This window comes from Mytilus edulis, chromosome 6 (assembly GCF_963676685.1).
Source record: "Mytilus edulis chromosome 6, xbMytEdul2.2, whole genome shotgun sequence".
Taxonomy (NCBI): Eukaryota; Metazoa; Mollusca; class Bivalvia; order Mytilida; family Mytilidae; genus Mytilus; species Mytilus edulis.
The window spans coordinates 86074507-86099315 of record NC_092349.1 but is presented as its reverse complement, the minus strand read 5'-3'; the positions used below and the strand labels follow the sequence as shown (position 1 = coordinate 86099315).

The 24809-nt window shown below is 31.6% G+C and overlaps 1 protein-coding gene across 3 annotated transcripts in view; it reads left to right on the top strand.

Annotated features, from left to right (window-relative positions):
• The window catches only part of LOC139528765 (protein MTO1 homolog, mitochondrial-like), an 89838-nt gene continuing 65029 nt past the window's right edge, over positions 1-24809 (top strand). The window contains exons 1-8 of one of the 3 annotated variants that reach the window (XM_071324958.1): positions 1-88; positions 2068-2311; positions 3023-3118; positions 3784-3839; positions 4233-4404; positions 4943-5119; positions 5617-5729; positions 7557-7669. In XM_071324958.1, the coding sequence (XP_071181059.1) occupies positions 2107-2311; positions 3023-3118; positions 3784-3839; positions 4233-4404; positions 4943-5119; positions 5617-5729; positions 7557-7669 (932 nt within the window). In that variant the 5' untranslated portion in view covers positions 1-88; positions 2068-2106. The remainder of the gene's footprint in view (positions 89-2067; positions 2312-3022; positions 3119-3783; positions 3840-4232; positions 4405-4942; positions 5120-5616; positions 5730-7556; positions 7670-24809) is intronic. The other 2 variants (XM_071324960.1, XM_071324959.1) reach the window with 2 other exon arrangements.

Sequence of the window (24809 nt, the reverse complement as noted above, 5' to 3'; positions counted from 1 at the left end):
CAAACCTTTATGTCTTTCCCATACCCTAACCGTCTCTTGAAAAAAGTGGTCTGCAAAATTAATCCGAAGAAATCATAGTAGAATCATAGTAAGTCACAAGCCTAGAGACTTATTATTTATCATTTTGTTGAACGATACGGTTTCTGATTTATAGCGATACAATTTGTGTTATATATATGATAATTTACAATGAAAATTGAATCTTATCCATGTAACCAGAGAGCATGCTTCTGATCACAAAATTGCTTGTCTTCACTAAGACCTCTGGGTTATAAGGCAGTGTGAATACCGACTGAGTTAAGAAGTACTTCCTTACCTCAACTACTTACGGCTGACCAATTATCATTTACTAAAGGAAGCAATCCTATCACTAGTCCAGATTACTCTGATACAAGGTCTGTTTTGCCAGACAAGTTGGGGCCATGGGATGTCAGAACTCATCCCATATCAAAAAATGGATATTTGCCCATCCAAAATGGATGCACTGTTTCGTTGCTTCTGGGGCCAACTGACCTCCTTGGAACTGTATATATCTGGCCTCAATTTATTCATTTTTCATATATCTCTTCGTTTATGTAAGTTTCATCTACCTGTCAACCTTTATTTTCTCATATTTGGACAGGTTTCACAGTGATCCATCGATTCTGGTATTTAAACTTTCATTTTGAAAGATTTGTCATGTGATCATTGAGAAAAAGTAATTATATAAGGCGCTATAGATTTTGGGAGCTGATTTATACAAATGACCCTAGGTTAATATGAATTCAAATGTACATATAATCTAACACCTTGTTCATTTATGATGCAAGTAAACTAAATGTCTGAATGCTTCTGATTGTTATGGTTGGCTACTAAATGTTGAGACAATGTTTCTTGAATCAGTGATTAAAAAATCATTCATTTAAAAGTAAGTCCCCTGACTGAATACAGGTTAGTCTTCACGGCTGGATTGGAGAATTTTCAACTCACCAGAACACAGCATGTGGTCCCCCAAAACTGAAGATAAAACACAATACCTGTACTATCAGGAGTTCCCCCAGAGCAGTGTACTGGGTCCAATCCTATTCCTAGTATATATGGTTGTAAGGTGTATAAAAAAAATCACAAAAATATCCAACTATGAGGAAAATTGAGAACAGAAAGTCCCTAGTCAAATGTCAAAATCAAAAGCTCAAACACATCAAACAGATGGATAACAAGTGTCATATTCCTGACTTGATGCAGCCATTGTCTTAGGCTGAATAAAAAAGTATGTGTGTTTCATATTTCCCTACCTACCCTCTATTTTAAGCTTAGAAATAGCCTGTAGACTTTTAAAAAAAATGACTTTTTTCAATAAGCGCTGTTAAAAGTAAGAATTTCTCTCCACTTTACACAATGAACAAAAAATTGTTAAATAAAAAAATGTTCCCTACCTACAATGACCTACCTGCCTACCAACCCTATGTTTTTTTTCAGAGATGTAAAAGGAAACACACATTTTATTTTATTTGACCTTACATGTACATGTATGTAGAAATTGGTGGATTAAACCTGGTTTTATAGCTAGCCAAACCTCTCACTATATGAAAGTCACATAAAATTCCATTATATTGATAAACAATGTGTGAAGAAAACAAACAGACATAATAAATAAAAATGTCAAAACTAAGGGTACAGCAGTTAAGATTGTGTTATAATCTCAATCACTATAAAAACAAACAAATATGTAACAAAGAAACTGTCTATCTGACAGATTTTGTCTGACCTTGACCTAAATTGCACGGTTCATTGGTCAATGCTAAGGTTTTTGTGGTTAGGTCTATTTTTCATATTAGTACTTTTTTAAAAGCAAAAGGTTAACAATATATTACAAATGGAAGTTCTGAACAATGGTTCATCTGACCATGACCCCATTATTTATGTTCTTCGGCCAATATCAACTAAAATAGCAATATATGTCAACTGAATCTTATTTCATTCAGTAAAATATAAGAATTACATATTGACTGTTTGCACAAAATCAACAAATGTATATTTCAGTTTTATTAATTGTAACTTTTCTATAGCACATGTGTCCTTTTTCAGTTCAGATGTATAACCTTTACAGTTTAAGCTAATCAAAGGATGAGAACAGCACTGAAACTTGGCCATGTGTGTCAGTATGCTAGATGTACAGGAAGACGATTACTGAGCTCTACCCAAGGGACAACTGCCCTACCCTATGATGTTATAGTTGTTGGTGGGGGCCATGCTGGAACAGAAGCAGCCTGTGCAGCAGCTAGAATGGGAGTGCAGACTTTATTAGTTACACACAAGTTTGAGACCATAGGTAAATTATAATGTCATTACATACAATTGCTGACTGCTGCAATTTTATTATGTGTACTGAAAACATACTAATTTTATATAATCAGAGAATACATAAAGAAAATTTGAAAATCAAGAAAATTAATTCCCATGAAGTTGGCTAGAAAGGGCAGAGTATACATGTAATTGAAAACAAATTAGTTAACAGTATTTTATGTTGTTGTTTTAAAGAAATAATTGCTTATTACTTTCACCATTTTAGCAGGTTGGCAAAAAGATACCTGCATGCACAAAATATGTAAACATGTAAACAAAAATAAGGGAGATATTTTGCACAAATATAATCAATTCAATGAGATAATTTATTTAGACATTACTGAAAATTAACTAATTTTGGCGTTTTTTTTTGTAAAATGACAAGAAATAAAGAGTCTGCTTCTAATTTCTTTTTCTTTTCTAAGTGACAAAAGATAACAAAAAAGTTCAACCTAGAGAATACAATACATGCAATATTTGAGATTGAACCAAATAGAAATGGCAGATACACAATCAATTCAAATTACTTTCTTGTTACAAATAAATTACTATCTGTCATTGTATTGGAATGAAGATATCACTTTTTGAAAGCCTGACTATGCATTGTTAGAATAAAAAAAACAAGACAGATTAAATAATTTGAACAATTTCAATGCCTATAACTATTATTTTATGAATATTTTGTTATTTTATTCAGGTGAAATGTCCTGTAACCCATCATTTGGAGGAATAGGTAAAGGTCATCTGATGAAGGAATTAGATGCCTTAGATGGAGTGTGTGCCAGAATCTGTGGTAGGTACTTGTATATCAGAGTTCATCTTGGAGTTTAGAAATACTGAATTATAAAGTTTTTCAAAAACAGATTGAACAGAACCAACAATGGAGTCAGACATTTCAGCATTTAAAGTCTTGATTGGTAGAAATAGCCTAGGATTCAGAAAATAGCATAGGATTGAATGATGATAATGTTTTTAACAGCCTAGACTGGCAATAGAGCCCTTTTTGCTTGCCTGGAGGCAATTGCTGAGTATTGAATATTTCCTGTTGCAGTACTAGTTGGTCAAGAACAGGTGGTGAATTGGGTGTAATAAGCTTTAAGCTAACTAAACAAATTTGAACACACTAAGTATTCATTAATATCTGCAGCCTTCATCTTTTTATCAAATTTTGACTTTTATTTTAAAGTTTTCATTTGAATTTTAAAAGTATTTATATTGACATGCAAATGAAGATGTCCATTACACAATTATGGTTGCTATATAAGGGGAGATAACTCTAACAGATTATTTATTTTAAAGAGACTGCAAAGCAAATTTAATTCAATTCTGTTAAATATTTTTATGAAATGAAAAAAAGCTCTGTTATTTCCATTATAAAGTCTGGACATTTTCTTATATATATCAGAGATTCGCCATGTTAGATGTCTACAATACAAACAATATCTCACACTGTTTCAGATAAATCAGGAATACAGTATAGAATACTGAACAAAAAGAAGGGACCTGCTGTATGGGTAAGATGTTATTGTTAGACGTCCTGATTGACCTATGGTCAGGTCTGAATAATACATAACTATAAAAAAACAAAAACATTTTTACTGACTCACAAGATTATTTATTTCTGATTTTTGAAATGAGAATTAAAATTATTGGCCATTATTTCTGCTTCAAACAACCACAGTGATGATTAAGCATTCTAATGCTTCATCGTTTGTTACATTCATTTTGACAATTGATGCTATGAAAATGTATGAGCAAGCAGAGACTTTGTCAAGAAGTGTCAAATAGAGGAAGTAAATTATTAAGTCTTAGACTTAATTTTGAGAAATAAAAAAATAACCTTTATATGTGATAAAATTTCCATTTCATTAGATTGAATCATTAAACTTTCTACCTTATATTTTAAGGGCCCTAGAGCACAGATAGACAGGATGCTATATAAGAAACACATCCAAGAAGAAGTGGAGACCACAGCAAACCTAGCTATAGAAGTGTCCCCAGTCGAAGATCTGATTTTGAAAACAGCAACACACCCTAGTCATGATTTAATGAAACAAGAATGTTGTGGTGTAAAACTGGGTAATGACAATATTGTACAAATGAATCAATGTGAGAGTGGTGTTTGATGTCAGCAAGACTCCATTTAGCATAACAACACAAAAATCTTAACAAAATTGTACTAGACACACTATTTTCCCTGCTATTTGTCTGCATTTTCTTTAAAAAAAACCAAACTAATTTTTCAAATTATAGGATTACTAAAATTAACTCATCTCTGAGACGTTAAATCTTTAAAGTTTTATATGAAAGTTAAAAAGAATATTTTGTTGGCTAAATCAGTAAAATGATATAGTAATGCTTTTATATAATGAATTATTATTCATGTTTATTCTGGGTTTTTCCCAACCTCAAATTAATATAATGATACATAGGTATCCTGTTCTTTGTCTGTTTATACAAGAAAAATAAAAAGACTTGGTATGCTAGCCCACGAGAAAACTCTCAACCGGAGACAAATGCCATAGGTTCATCACACTGTTGAGATAAATAAAAGTACCACAAATTGTCATTGATCATTATAACCTCTGGTTTAGATTCAAGATTTTATTGTTTGCAGGTGATGGTAAAGAAATATATGGCAAGACTGTAATACTAACAGCTGGCACATTTTTGAGAGGAAGTATAAATATTGGTTTAGATGTTATCCCAGCTGGCCGACTAGGAGATCAGCCTGCCGTTGGTCTGGCTAAAAGTATTGAAAATGCAGGATTTACAATGGGTAGACTGAAAACAGGTACTGTATAGTTCTGTAAGCAATGCACTGCAGTGGATATCTTAAAGTTATACCAGTCAACAGATAATGTTGGTTAAATATCCCTGAAAATCCAATATTTCCTTAATCTTACTAAACACTGATAAGTCAACAGTATGTAAAGTCTCATTATTAGTGTTCATTTGTTCAAAATATGAACCTGAAGTTGTGAGTTTGGAACCCACTTGTAGTAAGGTGTGTTAGATCTCAATAAACTACAATTTCAAGTTTTGATTGGAAGATGGTGGTTCTCCAGGTTCCTCCACAAGTAAAAACTAGCCTGTATCAAATAGCGCAGAGTGCCGAACGTGGCATTAAAAACCAATAATCAATCAATCATTCAATCAAAATTTAACCATTATCAGATTTACTCCTAGGAGCATTATTAGGACTAGATTGTGAGAATGTCTATGCTATGCTAATGACAGAAACTTGATGTTTACTGTCTCCCTTGTGACAAAACATAGTTTTATTTATAGGTACACCACCTAGATTAGATGGTAAGACGATTGATTTCTCCAAAACAGAAATAAAGTATGGTGATGATCCTCCCGAACCATTCTCCTTCATTAATGATCAAGTATGGATTAAGGTCAGTGTGACATATGTTGAAGTATAAGAAATAATTCATGGGAGCCATCGATTTGTTTTCCTTAAATCATGGGTGTGGCATTTATATTCATATATTTTGTCCTGATCAACAGCAAACTATGGAACAACTCTCCTCAACAGACCAAATAACACAGAAATGAATAATTATCAGTCAACATATGATTTTCAACAATGAGCAAAGCCCATACTGTATAGTTGGGTATAAAAGGCCTTGAAATAACAAATGTAAATCAATTCAAACAAGAAAACTAACTGCCTAAAAAATGAAAAAAAATAAATATGTAACACAGCAACAACAACAACCACTGAATAACAGGCTCTTGACTTGGGACAGGAACATACATACATAATATGGTGGGGTTAAACATGTAAGCAGGATCCTTAAAGCTTTTTTAGCTCACCTTACCTGATTAACTATGTGTAAATTAACTATGTGTATATCTGTTTTGATTGTATTGAAATTTGTATGTGAGGGCCTCAGGGAAGATTAGTTTATTGTAACTAACTGAGTTTACCCTCTTTAAATAAAGAATTTATTATTATTATTATTATTATAAATGTCAAGTTAGCTTTTCTCATCACTTGGCGTCTGTCGTCCGTCGTCTTGCGTCTGTCGTCCGTAAACTTTTATAAAAGTCTTCTCCTCTGAAACTACTGGGCCAAATTTAACCAAACTTGGCCACAATCAACATTGGGGTATCTAGTTTAAAAAATGTGTCCGATGACCTGGCCATCAAATTTAAACCAAGATGGCTACCATGGCTAAAAATAGAACACAGGGGTAAAATACAGTTTTTGGCTTATAACTCAAAAACCAAAGCATTGAGAGCAAATTTGACATGGGGTAAAATTGTGGATTAGGTCAAGATCTATCTGTAAACAGCAATAATGTTCAGCAAAATAAGACCTACAAATAAGTCAACAAGACCAAAATTGTCAGTCAACCCCTTAAGGAGTTATTGCCCTTTATAGTCAATTTTAACAACTTTTTCGTCATTTTTTGGAACTTATACAAAAATCTTCTTCTCTGAAACTACTGGGCCAAATTAAACCAAACTTGGCCACAATCATAATTGTGGTATATAGTTTAAAAAATGTGTCCGATGACCCCACCTACCAAAAAAAATGGCCGACATGGCTAAAATTAGAACATAGTGGCAAAATGCAGATTTTGCTTTATATCTTTGAAACTAAGACATTTAGGGCAAATCTTTCAAGATTTAAATGTCCATCAGAATAAGATCTATCCCCTCACAAATTTTCAGTTGAATCCTTCAATCTGTTGTTGGGTTGCTGCCCTAAAATTGGTAATTTTAAGGAAATTTTGCAGTTTTTGGTTATTATCTTGAATACTATTATAGATAGAGATAAACTGTAAACTGCAATAATGTTCAGCAAAGTAAGATATACAAGTAAGTAAACATGACCAAAATTGTCAGAGAACCCCTTAAGGAGTTATTGTCCTTTATAGTCAATATTGAACAACTTTTTGTCATTTTTGTAACTTGTACAAAAATCTTCTTTTTTAAAACTATGGGCCAAATTTAACCAAACTTGGCCACAATCATTACTAGGGTATCTATTTTAAAAAAGTGTCTAATGACCCCGCCTACCAGCCAAGATGGCCAACATCAGTGAATACAGTAACAGGTGAGCGACACAGGCTCTTGAGAGCCTCTAGTTTGGATTTTCTGTGAAAGGATTTGCCCATTATCATTATAGTGACTTTGATGTTTTATTTTTGTGGTAGATCGTAATGAAATATAAAAATTGAATAATAATTGCTATCATTTTTTTCTATAAATAGGCTAGCGATCAGGTGATATGTCACATGACAAGAACCAATGAAAAAGTAGATAGCATATGTATGGAGACTTTACACCTAAACAGACATGTACATGAAGAAGTAAATGGTCCAAGGTAACATTGGGTGTTAGCTGTAGATCTGTGTGTGTGTGTGTTTTTATTGACTCTTAACACCAGCAGTTGTGTAACTTCAAATTAATGTAAGGCCAGTCATGAAACCAGAATAACTACCCAGATTATGGAATCAGCATATGAATGGAATAAAGGCTTATGAATCAAAACCTATATTCTTCTCTTGAAGGCACCATGAAAATTGAATAACCAATTTAGAGTCCTTTAAACTTGTTATAAAAAGTTTTTCTGGGTTAACAAATCATCAGTACACACTTATAGCTCTGTCTTTCGGTTTCAAGTCTATTTCTATGATAATGGAGTCCTTGCCAAACTCCGGTAAATTGGTTAAATAACACATTCAATTTGGGAAAAAAATATTTGGCAAACAATTTCTACCTTCAAACTTAATTCAGCCATTGAAGTATGGTTGATAGAATTCCTGTTTTTATAGAAGTAAATTGTGAAGTGAAAAGTAAAAATAAATTTTTTATGCAACCTGTAGATTGAAAAACATCCAGTTTATGTAATATATATTAAAATAGCATGTTGGAAAAACAATATATTTTGGCTATATGTTGAAGTAAGACCAGTTTTATTTAGTAAAAAAACTTAAATGCCTTAACATACATGTTAACATATCCATTATATAATAACCAAGCACCTGTTTCACTTGTAATAATGTTCAGTTGTTTGGTTGGAGATTTTGCATTATCTTTCTTTGTTCATTTCTTGTTTCACAGTCATACCATATATCTGTTTTCAGTAAACTTGACTAAATCAATTATATAAAAGTATCAGTACATAGCATTAGTGAAATCTGTGACAAATGTATTTTTTGTCTATGTTTCACCATTTCTAGAGTTATGTTATAATGATTCTCTAAATATATATATAGCTAATTGATGTTTCAATATTTCTGGTTTAATTAAATTTAATAATAATAAAATTCTGACTTAAACCAAAATATTGATAAAAACACAATTTTATTGAATCATTATACAAATATTTTTCCAATGTGAGCAAATGTTTGATTTGTTCTTAAACTTAATGTTTGATTACACTAAAAACAAATGTCTAAATTTTTAAATATTTTATTTGACCTTCTTGATTTGAGTCACTATATTACATGTAAAATGTTGAAAGCAAGTTTGATTTTCCAATAAAAACCTCAGAACTGTCAAAGTAAAAGATTGTTAGTGGTAGAAGTTTATGGCTAGATAAACAACGACATGTGCTTCTTAAAGTTGTACAAAAGACCCACATCCTTTCATCAAAGGGTTCAGTTCTATTCAAAATGTCACAGGAAACTGGTCCTGTTGCAATTCTATATTCAAAAGTGCAACTAAAATAAGGTCATTTTAAAAGATACTATTTCAATTACAACAATATTTTAACTTTTTTTTGGATAATATTTGGTTACATCATATAAGTCATTGTTAGTCAGTTGATATTGATCAATAATTTCATTACATAAGTATGAAATAATGTTATTTTGACAATTAATAAATTCCTTGATTGTAATGCTGATGTAAGAAGATCAATAGCAAATCTTTTGTTAAAGGGACCTTGAATATCCTAACGAGAATTTCTCTGATAAATCAGAGCATCAGTCCTGTAGGCAATAGAACCTGCAGTAGTATTTGTCAAGATAAAGACTACTTTAAGTGGATATCGGGAGTTTTCTGGTTTGATTTGTTTTGCGTTTGTCATTTCAGGGCCTTTTACAGCTGACTATGGGGTAAAGGCTTTGCTCATTGTTTAAGGCCATACAGTAACCTATAGTAGTTAATTTCTATGTCATTTGGTTTCTAGAAGAGATTTGTTTCATTGGTAATCATACCACCTTTTTTATTTTTATGCCCCACCTACGATAGTAGAAGGGCATTATGTTTTCTGGTCTGTGCGTCTGTTTGTTGTACCGTCCATCCTTCCATTTGTTCATTTAGGTTAAAGTTTTTGGTCAAGGTTGTTTTTGATGAAGTGGAAGTCCAATCAACTTCAAACTTTCTAATTTAATTGCCAAATTAGACTTTGGCCCCAATTTCTCGGTCCACTGAACATAGAAAATGATAGTGCAAGTTTCAGGTTAAAGTTTTTGGTCAAGGTATTTTTTTGTCATGTTATGTTATGATCTTTCTAATTTAAATGCCAAATTATATTTTTTATCCCAATTTCACGGTCCACTGAACATAGAAAACGATAATGGGAGTGTGGCATCCATGTACTATGGACACATTCTTGTTATATTCTAAAAAAAATGTTATTAAAGGCAATAATGATTTTTGCAGATCTATTGCAGTACCAAAAATATAGTGTCTCATTGCTTTTTCTCACTTATGTTTAAAATGACTTCCCTTGTTAATCAGTTACTGTAAAAATAAATTTCTTCTCTCAGTTTAAAAAATAGTTCTAAGTTCTTCTTGGACAAATCATAATATGAGCTGCACCGGTTAGAAATCAACCTTAAGCAATTGCATATATACATGTACATGTATATTAAACTTTGGTGGATTTTGGAACATTCAAATACAAGATAAAAGATGAACACAGACTTGTGTAGAGATTCACCATCACTAGAGACTCTCAAAGACAAATATTTTAAAGCCAACAAATTGTAATGAAACATATATATTAAGAATGTATTTTCGCACTAATACAATTACAAGGCAGCACTCGCATCTGCAAAGTGGAAAGGGATTAATATAAGTTGAAATATAACTTGTTTCCCAATCCACTATATATAAATATGTTTAAACTAAGTGAGTGAAAAATTGAAAGACACATAAGCTAGAAAAAAAAATAAGACTCATATGTCATGGTCTTTGAAAAATAACTATTTCACCAGTGATCTGACACTGCCGGTTAGATGACAAGATTCAAGATCAATAATTAATTAAATTTTCGTTTAAAAAGCATTGGCCATCAACTTCTTCAGTTTAGTAGACACCTAATCATTAATAACAAATGATCTGAATAAAATCAATGCTTATAAACTAAATTAAGATCATTTTTCAATGACTTTGTCCACTTAAATTAAATCTTGTGTTCAAAGACATGATAAATGTCTTGATTTAGTGAAAAACTGGTGCTGTTATATTGGTTGTTTTGATGGAAACCAGAGACAAACAATTCATTGAGATGAAAAAAATGTCAAAAGGTGCCTTATGGTGCAGACAAAGAGTTAAAAGGTTCAAAAGCTTTTTATAGAGGATGTCTGGCGATGAAATTCAGTATTTTTGACACTTTGAATAATCAATAATTGGATCAATTTTAACTTACCAGAGTGTAATTTGTTTTGTTATATTTAACAAGATTTCCCAACTGCATTTGGTTAGCTAGATAGTGCTTTGTATAATTGGAAAACATCAAAGTGGAGTTTAAAAATGTGCATATAAAGGTCATTGTCATTTGAACATGAGTTATTTGTTTTTCAATTGCTGAAATGTAATAGAAAGGATAAATTTCAGTTATCAGTATTGTTTAAGACAACAGAAGCTTAAAAAACATTGAAAAGTGATGAAAAAAGGAATGCATCTAACAAACATACAAATATGTTCCAGATGTGTGGAAACTAGCAAATGTTATACCTGTTTATAAGAACAAAGGTGGCCCAGATTTTTACTTAATTATAGACCTATATCTTTGCTGTCTAACATTGGTAAGACAATGGAGAGATGCATTTTTAAATACCTTTTTAACTTTATTATTACAAATTCTTTATTAACAAAATTCCAGTCTGGTTTCATCCCTGGTGATTCGACAGTAAACCAACTACTATGTATTATTAATGATTTTGGTAAAGCATTAGATGAAGGGAAAGAGGTCAGGGTAATCTTCTGCGACATTAGTCGAGCTTCCGACCGAGTTTGGCATAAAGGCTTACTATATAAGCTTAGAAAAATAGGAATTAATGGTAACTTGTTACTTTGGTTTGAAAGCTATTTAAACTCAAGAAGGCAACAGGTTGTCATTGGTGGAGAAATGTCCAATAACGAACATGTCTCAGCTGGGGTACCCCAAGGGTCTATCTTGGGTCCTATTTTATTTCTCATTTATATAAATGACATAGTTAATGACATCGAATGTGATATAAAACTTTTTGCTGATGACACCTCAATTTATATAGTGGTTGATAACGAATATGAAGCGGCAGAAAAGTTAAATAAAGATATTGAGAAAATACATAATTGGTCAAAGCAATGGCTTGTCAATTTCAATCCAAACAAAACAGAAATAATGACCATTTCAAAAAGGCATCAAAAACCCCACCACCCGCCAGTGTATATGGATACTAATATCATAAAAGAAGTTGAGTCGCATAAGCATTTAGGGGTTATTATAAATGAAGATGGAAGCTGGAATAATCATGTAAAAATGATTATTGATAAGGCTATTCCTAGATTAGCATTATTCCGGAAGTTAAAGTTTAAACTTAAAAGGAAACATTTAGAAACTATTTATTTATCTTTCATTCGCCCAGTCTTAGAATATGGGGACATTGTCTGGGATAATATACCTAATTATTTGAAAACATCTCTGGAAAACTTACAACTAGAAGCAGCAAGAATCGTTACAGGTGGTACTAAGATAACATCGAGACAGTTGCTGTACGATGAAACCGGTTGGGAAACTCTCCAGTCTCGACGTGACAAACATAAGTTATTAAAATTTCATCAAATGTTTCACGGAGATTGTCCTGATTATCTTTCTGTGTTAGTCCCAAATCAGAGACTAGATCTACACGACCACAGGACCAGGGGGTCTTCAAATTTACAAACTGTATTATGCAGAACAAGCTATTATCAAAAGTCATTTCTACCAGCCGTAGTAAACCTTTGGAACAATATTCCTGACGACATCCGTCTAAATCAATCAAAATCAGGTTTTAAGACTTATCTCTCTCAAAATATTAATAAAATACCATTGTATTTTCACTTCGGCTGTAGAAGAGAACAGATATGCTTAGCAAGAATAAGGCTCCAGAGTAGTGTTCTAAGGGACCATCTATTTTAAAAAAATCTAATCGAGAACGCACTGTGTTCCTGTGGTAAAGTAGAAACTACTTCTCATTATTTCTTCAAATGTCCAAAATATAATGAAATTCGAAGGGATACTATCGGGACGATCTCTTGTTTTAATCTTAAGATTATCTTATATGGGGATGGTCTAAAAGCTGACGAGGACAATATGCAAATATTTCATAAAGTTTCTGAATACATAAATAAAACAAAACGTTTTGAAAGTTAATCTAGTATATGTATATATATATTATATATTTATACTTTTTTTTTTAAATATGATGTAAAATCGAGTGGATTGTCCGTTGTAATTGATTGTGGTCGAACGTGTGTGTTGGTTCCAGTGACTGTCTAGAAAAGTAAATAAGAGTTGACTGTTTTTGTTGTTTGTTTTTTTTTGTTTTTTTTGTTTTTTTTCCCTCACTTTTTATTGTTTTCCTTTATTTTATTTGTTTTGTATTTTTTGTATTTTTTTTTATTATTATTTTTTTTTTTGCGTGTGTGTGTGTGTTTATTTATTCAATGTATCATATGCTACCATAAAATGAATATACTGTTGGCACGTAATATTGTATGTTAAATAGATTTTTTTTTGTTTTTTTTTAGGGAGACGGATTTATAAAAGTTTTTCCAAACTTGTTTCCGAATCCCATATTTGAACTTTATGTAACATTGTAATATTTGTCTTGACATTTTTCATTAATAAATACTGTTTAAACTAAACATACAAAATAGTGTTGTCAACTCACATGACAAATACACAATGATGTTAGCAATATTTTTTCAAATTGAAGAGTGTTAGCAAAAGTTTCAAATGATGATAGAATGACAAATATTACAACTTTTTTAAAAGATTGCAAATCTGGGAATGTGGACCTAGCACATTTGTCATTTTCTGTTTTAATTTTAACATTTTAAATATTAACTTTAAGTTGCAATCTGTCTTCCTAGCATGCTATTTTATTTTAGCCGAAGCTATATAAACAACTCCAACAGTTATTCTGTAGACAGTAGTATAAGTGTCTTTTTTTTTGGCATGTTTCTGAAGCAACAAGTTAAAGTGTTACAAAAGCATGTGTAGATTACATAATGCCAACAATCATGTGAATTCCCTCTTTGTTTTCAGGAACAGCTGATAGTACTTTATTATATAGCTTGTTTCTTCATTAGAAAGTAATTTATAAAAGTACAGGGCAAAATATATGTTGAATGAAGGTAAAGAGAACTGTTTCAGTGGTGGAAACAGAAATTTCATATGACTTTTTTCTATTGACTGCCTAAGAGGGAGCCATTCATGCTTCAGTGATTCTCTCTTTATAATGAACCAAATTATTCCTACAAAAGGGGGAGGCCTCCTGGGCCCCTCTTAATTTGCCTCCGTGTTTTGACAGTGACAAGCAAATCATTAGTTGATGATCATTTATTCATTTGTTCATCAGTCATTCATAAAGTTTGGCTTTGATATCAAAGAATGGTTTGAAGGACAGGCTTAAAAGCAAATTCCTCTCTTCTTGTTTTTTTCTTTCATTGTTAATTAATTGCCCATGCAATTCACAATGATTCAGGAGTGGTGTTGCTGAAGGGACACGTTAGTAAACAAGACATTCTGGCTGGTTATAAACATCATGGGGTTTTCTCATTATTGAAGGCCAAACATGACCTTTAATTGCTAACTTTCATGTCATTTAACTAACAAGTAATTTGTCTGTACGTTGATGCAGATTGTTATATGTATCAATTAATCTCCTTGAACCTTAAATTTTTTGATTTAAAAGTCTTTCACTACTGCAGACTATTAACAGTATACATGTATACACCAGCATCTGTATCCAATGTTCATCATTGAATTATTCCAATCTATCATATTTAATAGTAACTTATCTTGTGATAAGTCATATAGATATACATTGAAATGTCAAAATACAAATTAATACCACAATTCAAGTTAATATATAGCCAATCAAATAATTATATTGTACAGATGTCTTATAAGTTTTGTATAAATCATCCAGATATAAAAGAGAATTAATTTTAAACACCTGTGAGGATACCGTTAAGGGAGATAACCACTGTAGATAACTTTTTTTTTCAGTCAGTCTTTTTTAAGTTCCATGTCAAACCATAATGTTTTTCTTTTGGATTATTTTTGTTACATATTTGTTTTTCCTTTATTTTGTATACATTAATTCAATCAGGCCATTTTTCTTTTCTGGTTTGAGTTGTTTTACATTTGTGATTTCTCTGCCTTTTTTAGCTGACTTTATGGTATGAGCTTTGCTCATTGTTGAAGAACATACAGTGACCTTTAGCTGTTAATTCTGTATCATTTGGTCTCTAGTGGAAAGTTGTCTCATTGGCAAACATACCACATCTTCTTATTTATATTGTGAACAAAAACTAATTATGATGACCTTGTGTAATTATGATGACCTTGTGTAATTCTATTTCTGTGTCATTGGTACAGTCCAGGTTCCTTTCTTGTTTGGATTATATATTTTTTTTCACATTTCATAATCCATAACTTTTATAGTTTTCTATGCAAGAATAATTTGCCCATCATTTTATTCTGAACAATTACATGTAGTTGTGTACATCTTTGTCCTTTGGTCACTAAATTGTCCAGTTGTCTCATTGGCATTTCATAGCACATCTTCTTTTTAGCTCATCTAACCCAAAAGGGTTAAGTTTCTCATCAGATGACAGTTGTCATCCTTTGTCTCTTCTGTAACTACTTTGCCAATAATCAATATCAGCACGGGCAGATCCAGCCATTTTGAAAAGGGGTGTTCTCAACCCGGGATAATGGGGAGGGGGGTCCAATTATATGTCCCCTTTCAAATGCATTGATTGTACAAAAAAAGGGGAGGGGTTCAAATCTCCAGTTTTCTGGATCCACCACTAATTGGAGTTTCATGTCTTACCAACATGGCCCACATGGCTGTTAATAGAACATATAGATTTTGTCAATAATGTCTTGAAAACTGCTTTAAATCTGTCAGGTATAAATATATTCAAACTGTTGAAATCTGCTCCTGCTGTCCATTTTCACAAAAATTGTCACATGACTTCATATTAAGAGTATATTGCTCTCAAATGATGATTTTTATCTTGGAAATGTGACACCTTAAATCCATACATTCTCTGGTTAAAGTTGTGGTAAAGGTAGTTTGCATGAAATATGCCATATATCAACTTGAAACCTAGCTAGAACTCATCTGGGTCATATTGTGAACTTTTAAAATCATATGTCAAAGTATGATTCTGACCCAGATTTTATGGTTCACTGAACTTGAACAATAATTTGAATTCTGCAATGGGAGGCTGTGTTCTATGGAGATATATGTTTATGCCCCATCTAAGGGCATTGTGTTATCCTGTCTGTGTGTCCATTTGTTGTACCATTCATCCATCTCATTCTGTCAGTTTAACTGTCTGTCCTGCTTCAGGTAATGATTTTGATGAAGCTAGTTAGTACACATGTTCCCTATGATAATGATATAATCTTTCTAATTTAAATGCCAAATTTGATTTTTGACCTTAATTTCACAGTCAACTGAACAAAGAAAATGATAGTGGGAGTGGGGCATCTGTGTACTATGGACACATTCTTGTTCTTGTTTTTATTAAATTTCTTGATGTATGAATGGACTAAACTTGCTAATGCCATATGTTTAATGAATCTTCTTTCATGCATATGTTATTATATAGGATATTGTTAATGTGTAGATAATATTATATTGTTTGGTTTCTAGTTTTTCATGAAAACACTTTGCACCTGCTAGCTGTTATTCATCCAGTACAGAAGTCCATTTTCATTTTTGTCATGTCAGCATATAATTAAAGAGCTGTCATAAATTTGACCAGTTTGTCAAACCAGAACTTATTATAAGGTTATATGATAAAAAACATAAATTTATGCTCCACCTAGGGGCATGATGCCATTCGGTTTGTGTGTCTGTTTGTCAGTTACTTCGTTCTGGTCAAGGTATTTTTTTATGAGGTTGAAGTCCAAATTCCAATCAACTTGAAACTTAATGCAGATGTTTCTTGTGGTATGATCTTTCTAACTGTAATGCTTAAAATTAGAGTTTTGACTCCAATTTCAATTAGAAAATTATTGTAGGAGTGAGGCATCTATGTGATATGGACACATTCCTGTTTACTCTTGTTTTAGCTTGACTTTATCTTAAAAGTGTTAGAAAAAGGGGGATGTTCTATATACTTCATTGAACAGCAAGATGTCTGAAGGCTGGCCTAAAAATATATCTTGGAATTGTGCTTTTTTTATTTTATCTATAACCAACACCCTTTTAAGATGAACACTATATATGACAGCTATGAGTTATAGAATAATTGAGACAATATGTAAGAGTGTGTCCATGGCTATAGAATAATTGAGACAATATGTAAGAGTGTGTACATGGCTATCAGCCATCACTTATATATATACTGTAGTTTGTCTTTCAGTCGTTCTTTGTTTTTTTGCCATTATATTGTCAGTTTTCTATCAACTAAAACTATGAGTTTTAGTATCCCTATGGTATATTTTTTTCTCTCTTAAATATGCTCAATCCAAACCATTTGATTTTTTCATGTTCTCTCGAAGTAAAGCCTATTTAGCTTGAAGGTAAATGTACAAAAAATTAAAAGTGCCATTGCTATGGTTTGTATGGGTGTGAACACAGTTAGTGTTTTATTACATAACAATCACGTTCAGTACACCAAAGTAAACCAGAATGTTAAGGGAGAATCATTGAGGTTGTAGTGGTTGTCTAATGAGATTGTAATGAAGGTATTTACAAATATCCTCCCTGTAGTTACATCAAGATAATACTGATGAATGGCTGTTATGACATAAAAAGAATATCATTTTTATTTTGGAATTTATGAGATTTATTTTTAGCATAATATCTGTCTGATTTTATATTCATTGACTGAAAAAGAAATATGTTACATTTTAAATTAATTCAGCATATGATACAAATATGTTTTTAACAGGTTTTTAAGTGTTGCTGTTGGTAGCTTCAAATGTATAGATGATAAATGTTGATCAATATTATAATATCCCTTGTCCAATTCAAGCCTGAATATAAAGAGATGTGATGTATTTGTCAATGATAACTATCCAACAATACAAACAATCAAAGGACATCTAGAGGTCAAAATGTCATTTCTAATTATAGTCAGGTTATATAATATTCAACATTCAAATTCTAATATTCATCCTTTATTTGGTCTTTTAAATTTTTTTGAATCGAGCGTCACTAATGAGTCTTTTCTAGACAAAATGCACTTATGGTATGGCAAACACATTTTTAACCAGTTAATGTAAGTTGAATTTATCTGAACTGTCAACAGAGACTAAAAAACAAATTGTTGATAAATTTAATACGGTGACCTCAGGAATATATAAAATCAATTGGTCCTCCCTAATATTAAGACTTTTAGAAAGCAAGAAAAATTACTAAATGAATATCCACGAATTCGACTAGAAAACACTAAATATGAAATAAAGATTCTGTGACAATAAGCTAAAATTTGGTTTACAGCATTCATCAAGTTAATTTGACATATTGACAAGAAGAATTTTATATTATTGAGAAATATTTGAACTTGAATGACATATTAACTCTTACAGCAAAACCATAGGCTGTTAATTTAGAAATTAATGTAAATTCAAAGTTAGCGCTACTAATTAAAGATTGTGATTTAAAACTATTTTAAATAAATTCATTTAGTATTCTAGTGAAGATGATATTCGAAATACCATCTTGTTTGTAGCATTGGTAGCATTCATTACAAAGAGTAAATCCTTTCAGGGGTTGAAGTCATAAAACTTTGCTCAGTGCTCGGAGCACAAAAATCATGCTCGAAACATGAAATCCAGTATTTTGATTGGTTGATTCGTGAGTCTGAGTACAAAAATCGTGCTCGAAAGTTTTATGACCGCGAGGCCAGATAACATCATATTCAAGCAATAAAGCATTGTATTACCATGATGTTAAATAAAGGCCTATGGAAGAACATTGCATTGGTAAAGTTAATAAAATGCAGTTTTGATTAATGAATATACTATCTCAATTTTCATATGGCATTGATTAAAATAAGCATTACTTTTTGCATTTATAGTAATTTAATCAGTTCTTTAATGAGAATTTTTAGGGGATTGGAGCATCTAAGTAAATTATTTTTTTACCATTACACATTTAAAGTTTCAAGGAAAATTATCAGTAACCTAAATATCTTTTCCAATAAGTAAAGATTACATGGCTCAACTGTCAGAATCTTTACTTTATCTTTAAACTTGAAAGTACAGAGTTTGGTGAGTGTCAGTCAGAAAATCATGAGTTATGGACTCGTCTTTAATGTGAGAGCCTTAGCTTAATTCTGTTGCATATTGTCTTATTTTAACACACACATATTAATTCTGCTTTATTACATATGGAGTACCAGCAATGATCCATACAATTATTTTAATTTTAGTTCATTTATATGTTTTGGAGTTTAGTATGATGTCCATTTTCAATGAACTAGTACACAATTTTATTTAGGTGCCAGCTATAAGGACCACCTCTGGGTGCAGGATTTTCTCACTGCAATAAAGACCCAATTTGGTGGCCTTTGGCTGTTATCTGCTCTATGGTCAGGTTGTTGTCTCTTTGACATTTTCCCCATATCCATTCTCAATGTTGATTGGTATGATTCAACTTTTGTATGGCCAATTTATCATAAACTTATTGAAGTTTAATGGGCCGAATAATTCAATTTGTACAATCTTCTGTGAAATGTTTGCTTTTGAACTGCAAATTTCATTACTTGATGAAAAATTTGTGATTTATTGACATGTATTATGTGGTAATTTAGAAACAATCTGAATTCTTGTTGTAGTTCCTTTAGATACTATCTTAAGAGAATTAATCTTACAGTTTATTCTGGCTTATGCTTTCTAGAATAACAAATTAGTCTTTAATCTTGTCAAATTAACTCTCAGACTGTTACAGTATGGAATGCACACACCATGAGTGTAACTAGCCTCTGTTGTTTTTCACTCCATACATTTTAGATATTATCTTATACTCTGCTGTCATATACTTTATCTGTCTCTTCTGAAATGCTTCTTTTGAACTAATAAATGTGTTATGATTAAACAGGTACTTGATGTACTGGATATTCAATTTTACTGGTGGGAAACCGTGGGATACCATTTTTTGGAACAGGTGAACCCCAATATGTAATGTTCATCAAAGTACATTTTTTATAGGCTAAGTTTGCAGACTTAATGCAAAAGCACAAAATTATAATATCCTGTAAAATACAGTTAATCCTTAACCCATTAAAAATTATTTTCCTTGTAAAAGGGTTATAAAAGGAGGATATTGTGCATGGAAAAGGCAAATTAGCAATTGCATTGGCTAGTTTCTCAATGCTTGTAAACTAAGACTTTGGTTGGCCCGCAAATACAATTGTACAATATTTAAACAAAGCAAGCAAGCCAACAAAAGTCTTACTCTACATGCATTAGGAAATAAGCTTGAAATCAATTCAGATATTTTTTTCAACTTTGTCATTTTTGTTGGTTTTATAGATTTTAAAGACGAAGCAGAAGATTTAAACATGCCTGAAATAAAGAAGACAGTTTTTTTTTGTCTGAATTGTTTCTCATTTAGTCATTTCTAGGATTTATAGCTTGCTTGATACATTTCTAGGATTTATAGCTTACTTGATACATTTCTAGGATTTATAGCTTACTTGATACATTTCTAGGATTTGTAGCTTACTTGATACATTTCTAGGATTTGTAGCTTACTTGATACATTTCTAGGATTTGTAGCTTACTTGATACATTTCTAGGATTTGTAGCTTACTTAAGCTTGATACATTTCTAGGATTTGTAGCTTACTTGATACATTTCTAGGATTTGTAGCTTACTTGATACATTTCTAGAATTTATAGCTTACTTGATACAGTTCTAGGATTTATAGCTTACTTGATACATTTCTAGGATTTGTAGCTTACTTGATACATTTCTAGAATTTATAGCTTACTTGATACATTTCTAGAATTTATAGCTTACTTGATACAGTATCATGAGTTCTCTCTAGGATTTATAGCTTACTTGATACAGTATCATGAGTTCTCTCTAGGATTTATAGTTTACTTGATATGTCAGTATCATGAGTTCTCTAAAAACATTCCTGATTGACCTTTAGGAAATCTGCTGATCCTAACTATTATTTCTATTGCAAAATACCATAACTGTATACATGTGTCAATCCTTTGCAAAATTTAGTTGTTAGGTTCTACAGACCACCCTTTATGAGACCTCTATACAGTAAGGATTTCACTCATTGATGAAAGCTGTAAGGTTAGCTATAGCATCCTCCTTTTGACTCATTGGCTATCAGACCACATCTCTGAATGTAATGGTGTACTGGACTAATTATAAAAAAGAAGAGACCAAAAGGCAAATGACACAGAAATTAATTAACAACTATAGGTCACTGTACAGCCTTCAGCAATGATCAATGACACAGAAATTAATTAACAACTATAGGTCACTGTACAGCCTTCAACAATGATCAATGACACAGAAATTAATTAACAACTATAGGTCACTGTACAGCCTTCATCAATGATCAATGACACAGAAATCAGTTAACAACTATAGGTCATTGTACAGCCTTCAACAATGATCAAAGACACAGAAATTAATTAACAACTATAGGTCCCTGTACAGCCTTCAACAATGATCAAAGACACAGAAATTAATTAACAACTATAGGTCACTGTACAGCCTTCAGCAATGATCAATGACACAGAAATTAATTAACAACTATAGGTCACTGTACAGCCTTCAACAATGATCAATGACACAGAAATTAATTAACAACTATAGGTCACTGTACAGCCTTCATCAATGATCAATGACACAGAAATCAGTTAACAACTATAGGTCATTGTACAGCCTTCAACAATGATCAAAGACACAGAAATTAATTAACAACTATAGGTCCCTGTACAGCCTTCAACAATGATCAAAGACACAGAAATTAATTAACAACTATAGGTCACTGTACAGCCTTCAACAATGATCAAAGCCCATACCGAAAGTTCTCTACCATTAGATTCATAATGCACTTTACACTCATGCAGAATAGATAGTTGTTATATATCATCCTTGTTATACTCTATACCTTTGATCCTCTGTCTGATCTTCAGGATTCATAATTGTTTATTTATCAAACAAATTAGTATTGATTTAATAGATATCTATTTGTTTATTTCTTACAGATTAACAAACATCTATCATATCATATCCTGCTCTATCTTGCCAGATTCTAACAGAATTCTATCAATCTATACTGTCTATACTACAGTATATGTGAGAAAAAAAGACAAGTAAAAACTCCTGGTATTGTTTGATGTGACATGTGTCAGTACAGATATAAGTAATTACTATAGAAATATGTGTGTAGGTAGATACATTAAGTAACAACTGCTTTAGTGGTATTTTCCATACATTTGTACAAGTTTATTGCCCTGTGATTATTGCTGTTACAGTGTCTGTTCAAAGATTTGTGTTTAGTCAATGATTCTGTCTATATAATAAATCATATTCGTGCTTAAAACTTGTAATCTGTATTTTACATGTTTTAGTCAAATGGTTTTGTAAATCAATTGGCATTAAATCTGCAGTGAATATATCATGTGCATACTTCCAAACATTATTTGTAGAGAATAATTGAGAAAGTTTGCAAATGGTTTGTCCCTTCAGGATACAGGGCAAAGTCAAAAACACTTTAAAACTATTTGAGTGTTATTTAAAGGTATTAACAGCATACAGATATGTAGAAGATGTTAGATTAAACATTGCATCACACTGATAATCAGTGTTTTAATATGTTTTATTTGTATTAAATTTAATTAGAAATTTAACCTCATTTAACCCTAGCAGTAAAGCAAAAAGAGGCATTTGACACTTGATAAAAAGACCATTCCTACCTTCATCAATGGTAGGGCTCTAAATTTAGCCTAGATAACTTATAAGTATCAACTATGGTCTTGAAATGCACTAGTACTTATAATTAGTAGAGAGCTGATAAGGTAGTACATCAGGACCTAGTGTAACACCAATGGCAGATCCAGAACTTTTTATAAGGGGGAGGGGCACTGACTGACCTAAAAGGGGGGGGGGGGGCTCACTTCAGTCATGCTTTAGTGATTCCCTATATAATCAACCAAGTTTTTCCAACAAAAGGGGGCCCCTGGATCCACATATGAACACTGTGTTGATTGTTACTTCAGTTCTTATCACAGTTCGTTGAAAGTTTTAATCCAAATTTCAATTTGTATAATTATATTTAAACTGTAACACTCCTTTTTATTCAGGAATAATGCATAAAAAGGGTTAACAGAAAACAACAAAAATATTGCAGTGTTACACCAGATAACATTCCACATAAGGAGTTTGGACCTTTAATTGTTATTTGATTTGCCACATTGCATTAAACAACTTTCATAGTCAGAGCAGTTAACCTTGGTATGCAAGATCAATCTTAGAAAACAAAAACACATATATATAGTTTGTTTAAATTTTTCTTACAAATGGCAAAAAAAATTCTATAAAAAGAGTTGTTTTTATGTTTGTAATAAATTCCTATCTTTAATGGTTAAAGCCAAGCTGCTACTGTTGAATGATTTACATTCAAATTAGTTATTACAAAGTCAATATCCCATCATTAGAGAATCAGCTGATACGGAATAAATCAAATTCATATTAACATTGAAAAATTTCTTATCATTACATAACCTAAGTTTAAAAGAAAACTTTATCATTGAAAGAATTGATAAGGAAACCTAGTTGTTTTTATGTCAAGGCAGTAAAATAGCATTACATTTTTGACAACTGCTTTTTAGCAGTTACATTTATCAAATCTTGTTAAATTCTACATGGAAATCTGAAATTATAAATGACAGAAGCAGATCTTTTTATGAATATCCATGAGGAGCATCTTGTCTATGCTTGTATGGTTAACTTGAAAGAAGGGAAAAGAAGATCATTTTATTGCAGAGAATTCATCTTTCCAATGTTCAATTTTTTTTGGGACAGATAAAATACTTCAGATAGATGTTGATAAATTCATAAAAATCATAAAATTAAATCAGGGAATTTGATCAATCCAAAACATATTGACACAACAATCTGTTATCCAAAGCTTGGCATTCTACAATAGTCCTTGAGTAGAGATAACCAGATTTGGCACCAGAACATCTAGATGAGATTACCATGATGGTTGTATGCTGTAGAAATCTCTTGTAACAGAAACTTATAAATAACAAATTTGATAATTTGTTGGTTTCAGGATGAATTATTCTCATTTTTCATTCATAAAAAAAAATGGATGAAAAAAATTACTTCAATTTAGTCATTACAATTTTAGATTGATAGATTATTGTATAGATTCCATTACTGTTTCCTTCCATGCAGTTGTTACATGAATGATTTTGTGACCAGTCTTCTGAATTAAAAGAGGTATTTAATCTTGATAGGGTTGAGATATGTTGCCAGAACGTGGTCCTCTTTTACTTGCCGTACAAGTAGCAGAACAGTTGCCTCTAGAAGAACCAGAAATGCTAACCATTCCAGAGCACTCTAAGGGTTGCCAACAGAAGAACAGGAAATACTTAGCCTTCTAGAGCACTTTAAGGGGTTGCCAATAGAAGAAGAAATGCTAAGTAACCCTTCCAGAGCACTTTAAGGGTTGCCAACAGAAGAACACTCCTGGAAATGCCTTCCCTTTTAGAGCACTATAAGCTTTAGACTGTTGTTTTGCTTTTTTTGCTTTTTTCTTTTTTCTTTTTGTAATTGATATTAAATATATATATATATATTATAGTTTTCTGGATGTTTTTGAATATCCATAAGTTAAGTTTTTTTGTTACTCATGTTACTTGGATTAAATTTTGATAATTAAGACATATTTTTTGACAATAATTTGATTTCAATAATATGCATATTCTTAATATAATCTTAATTTGTAGATTAAATCTCAGATTTTCTCATTTTTTTGGCAGATACAACACATTGGAGATATAACTCTTGTTGCTGTGTTCAGTTTATG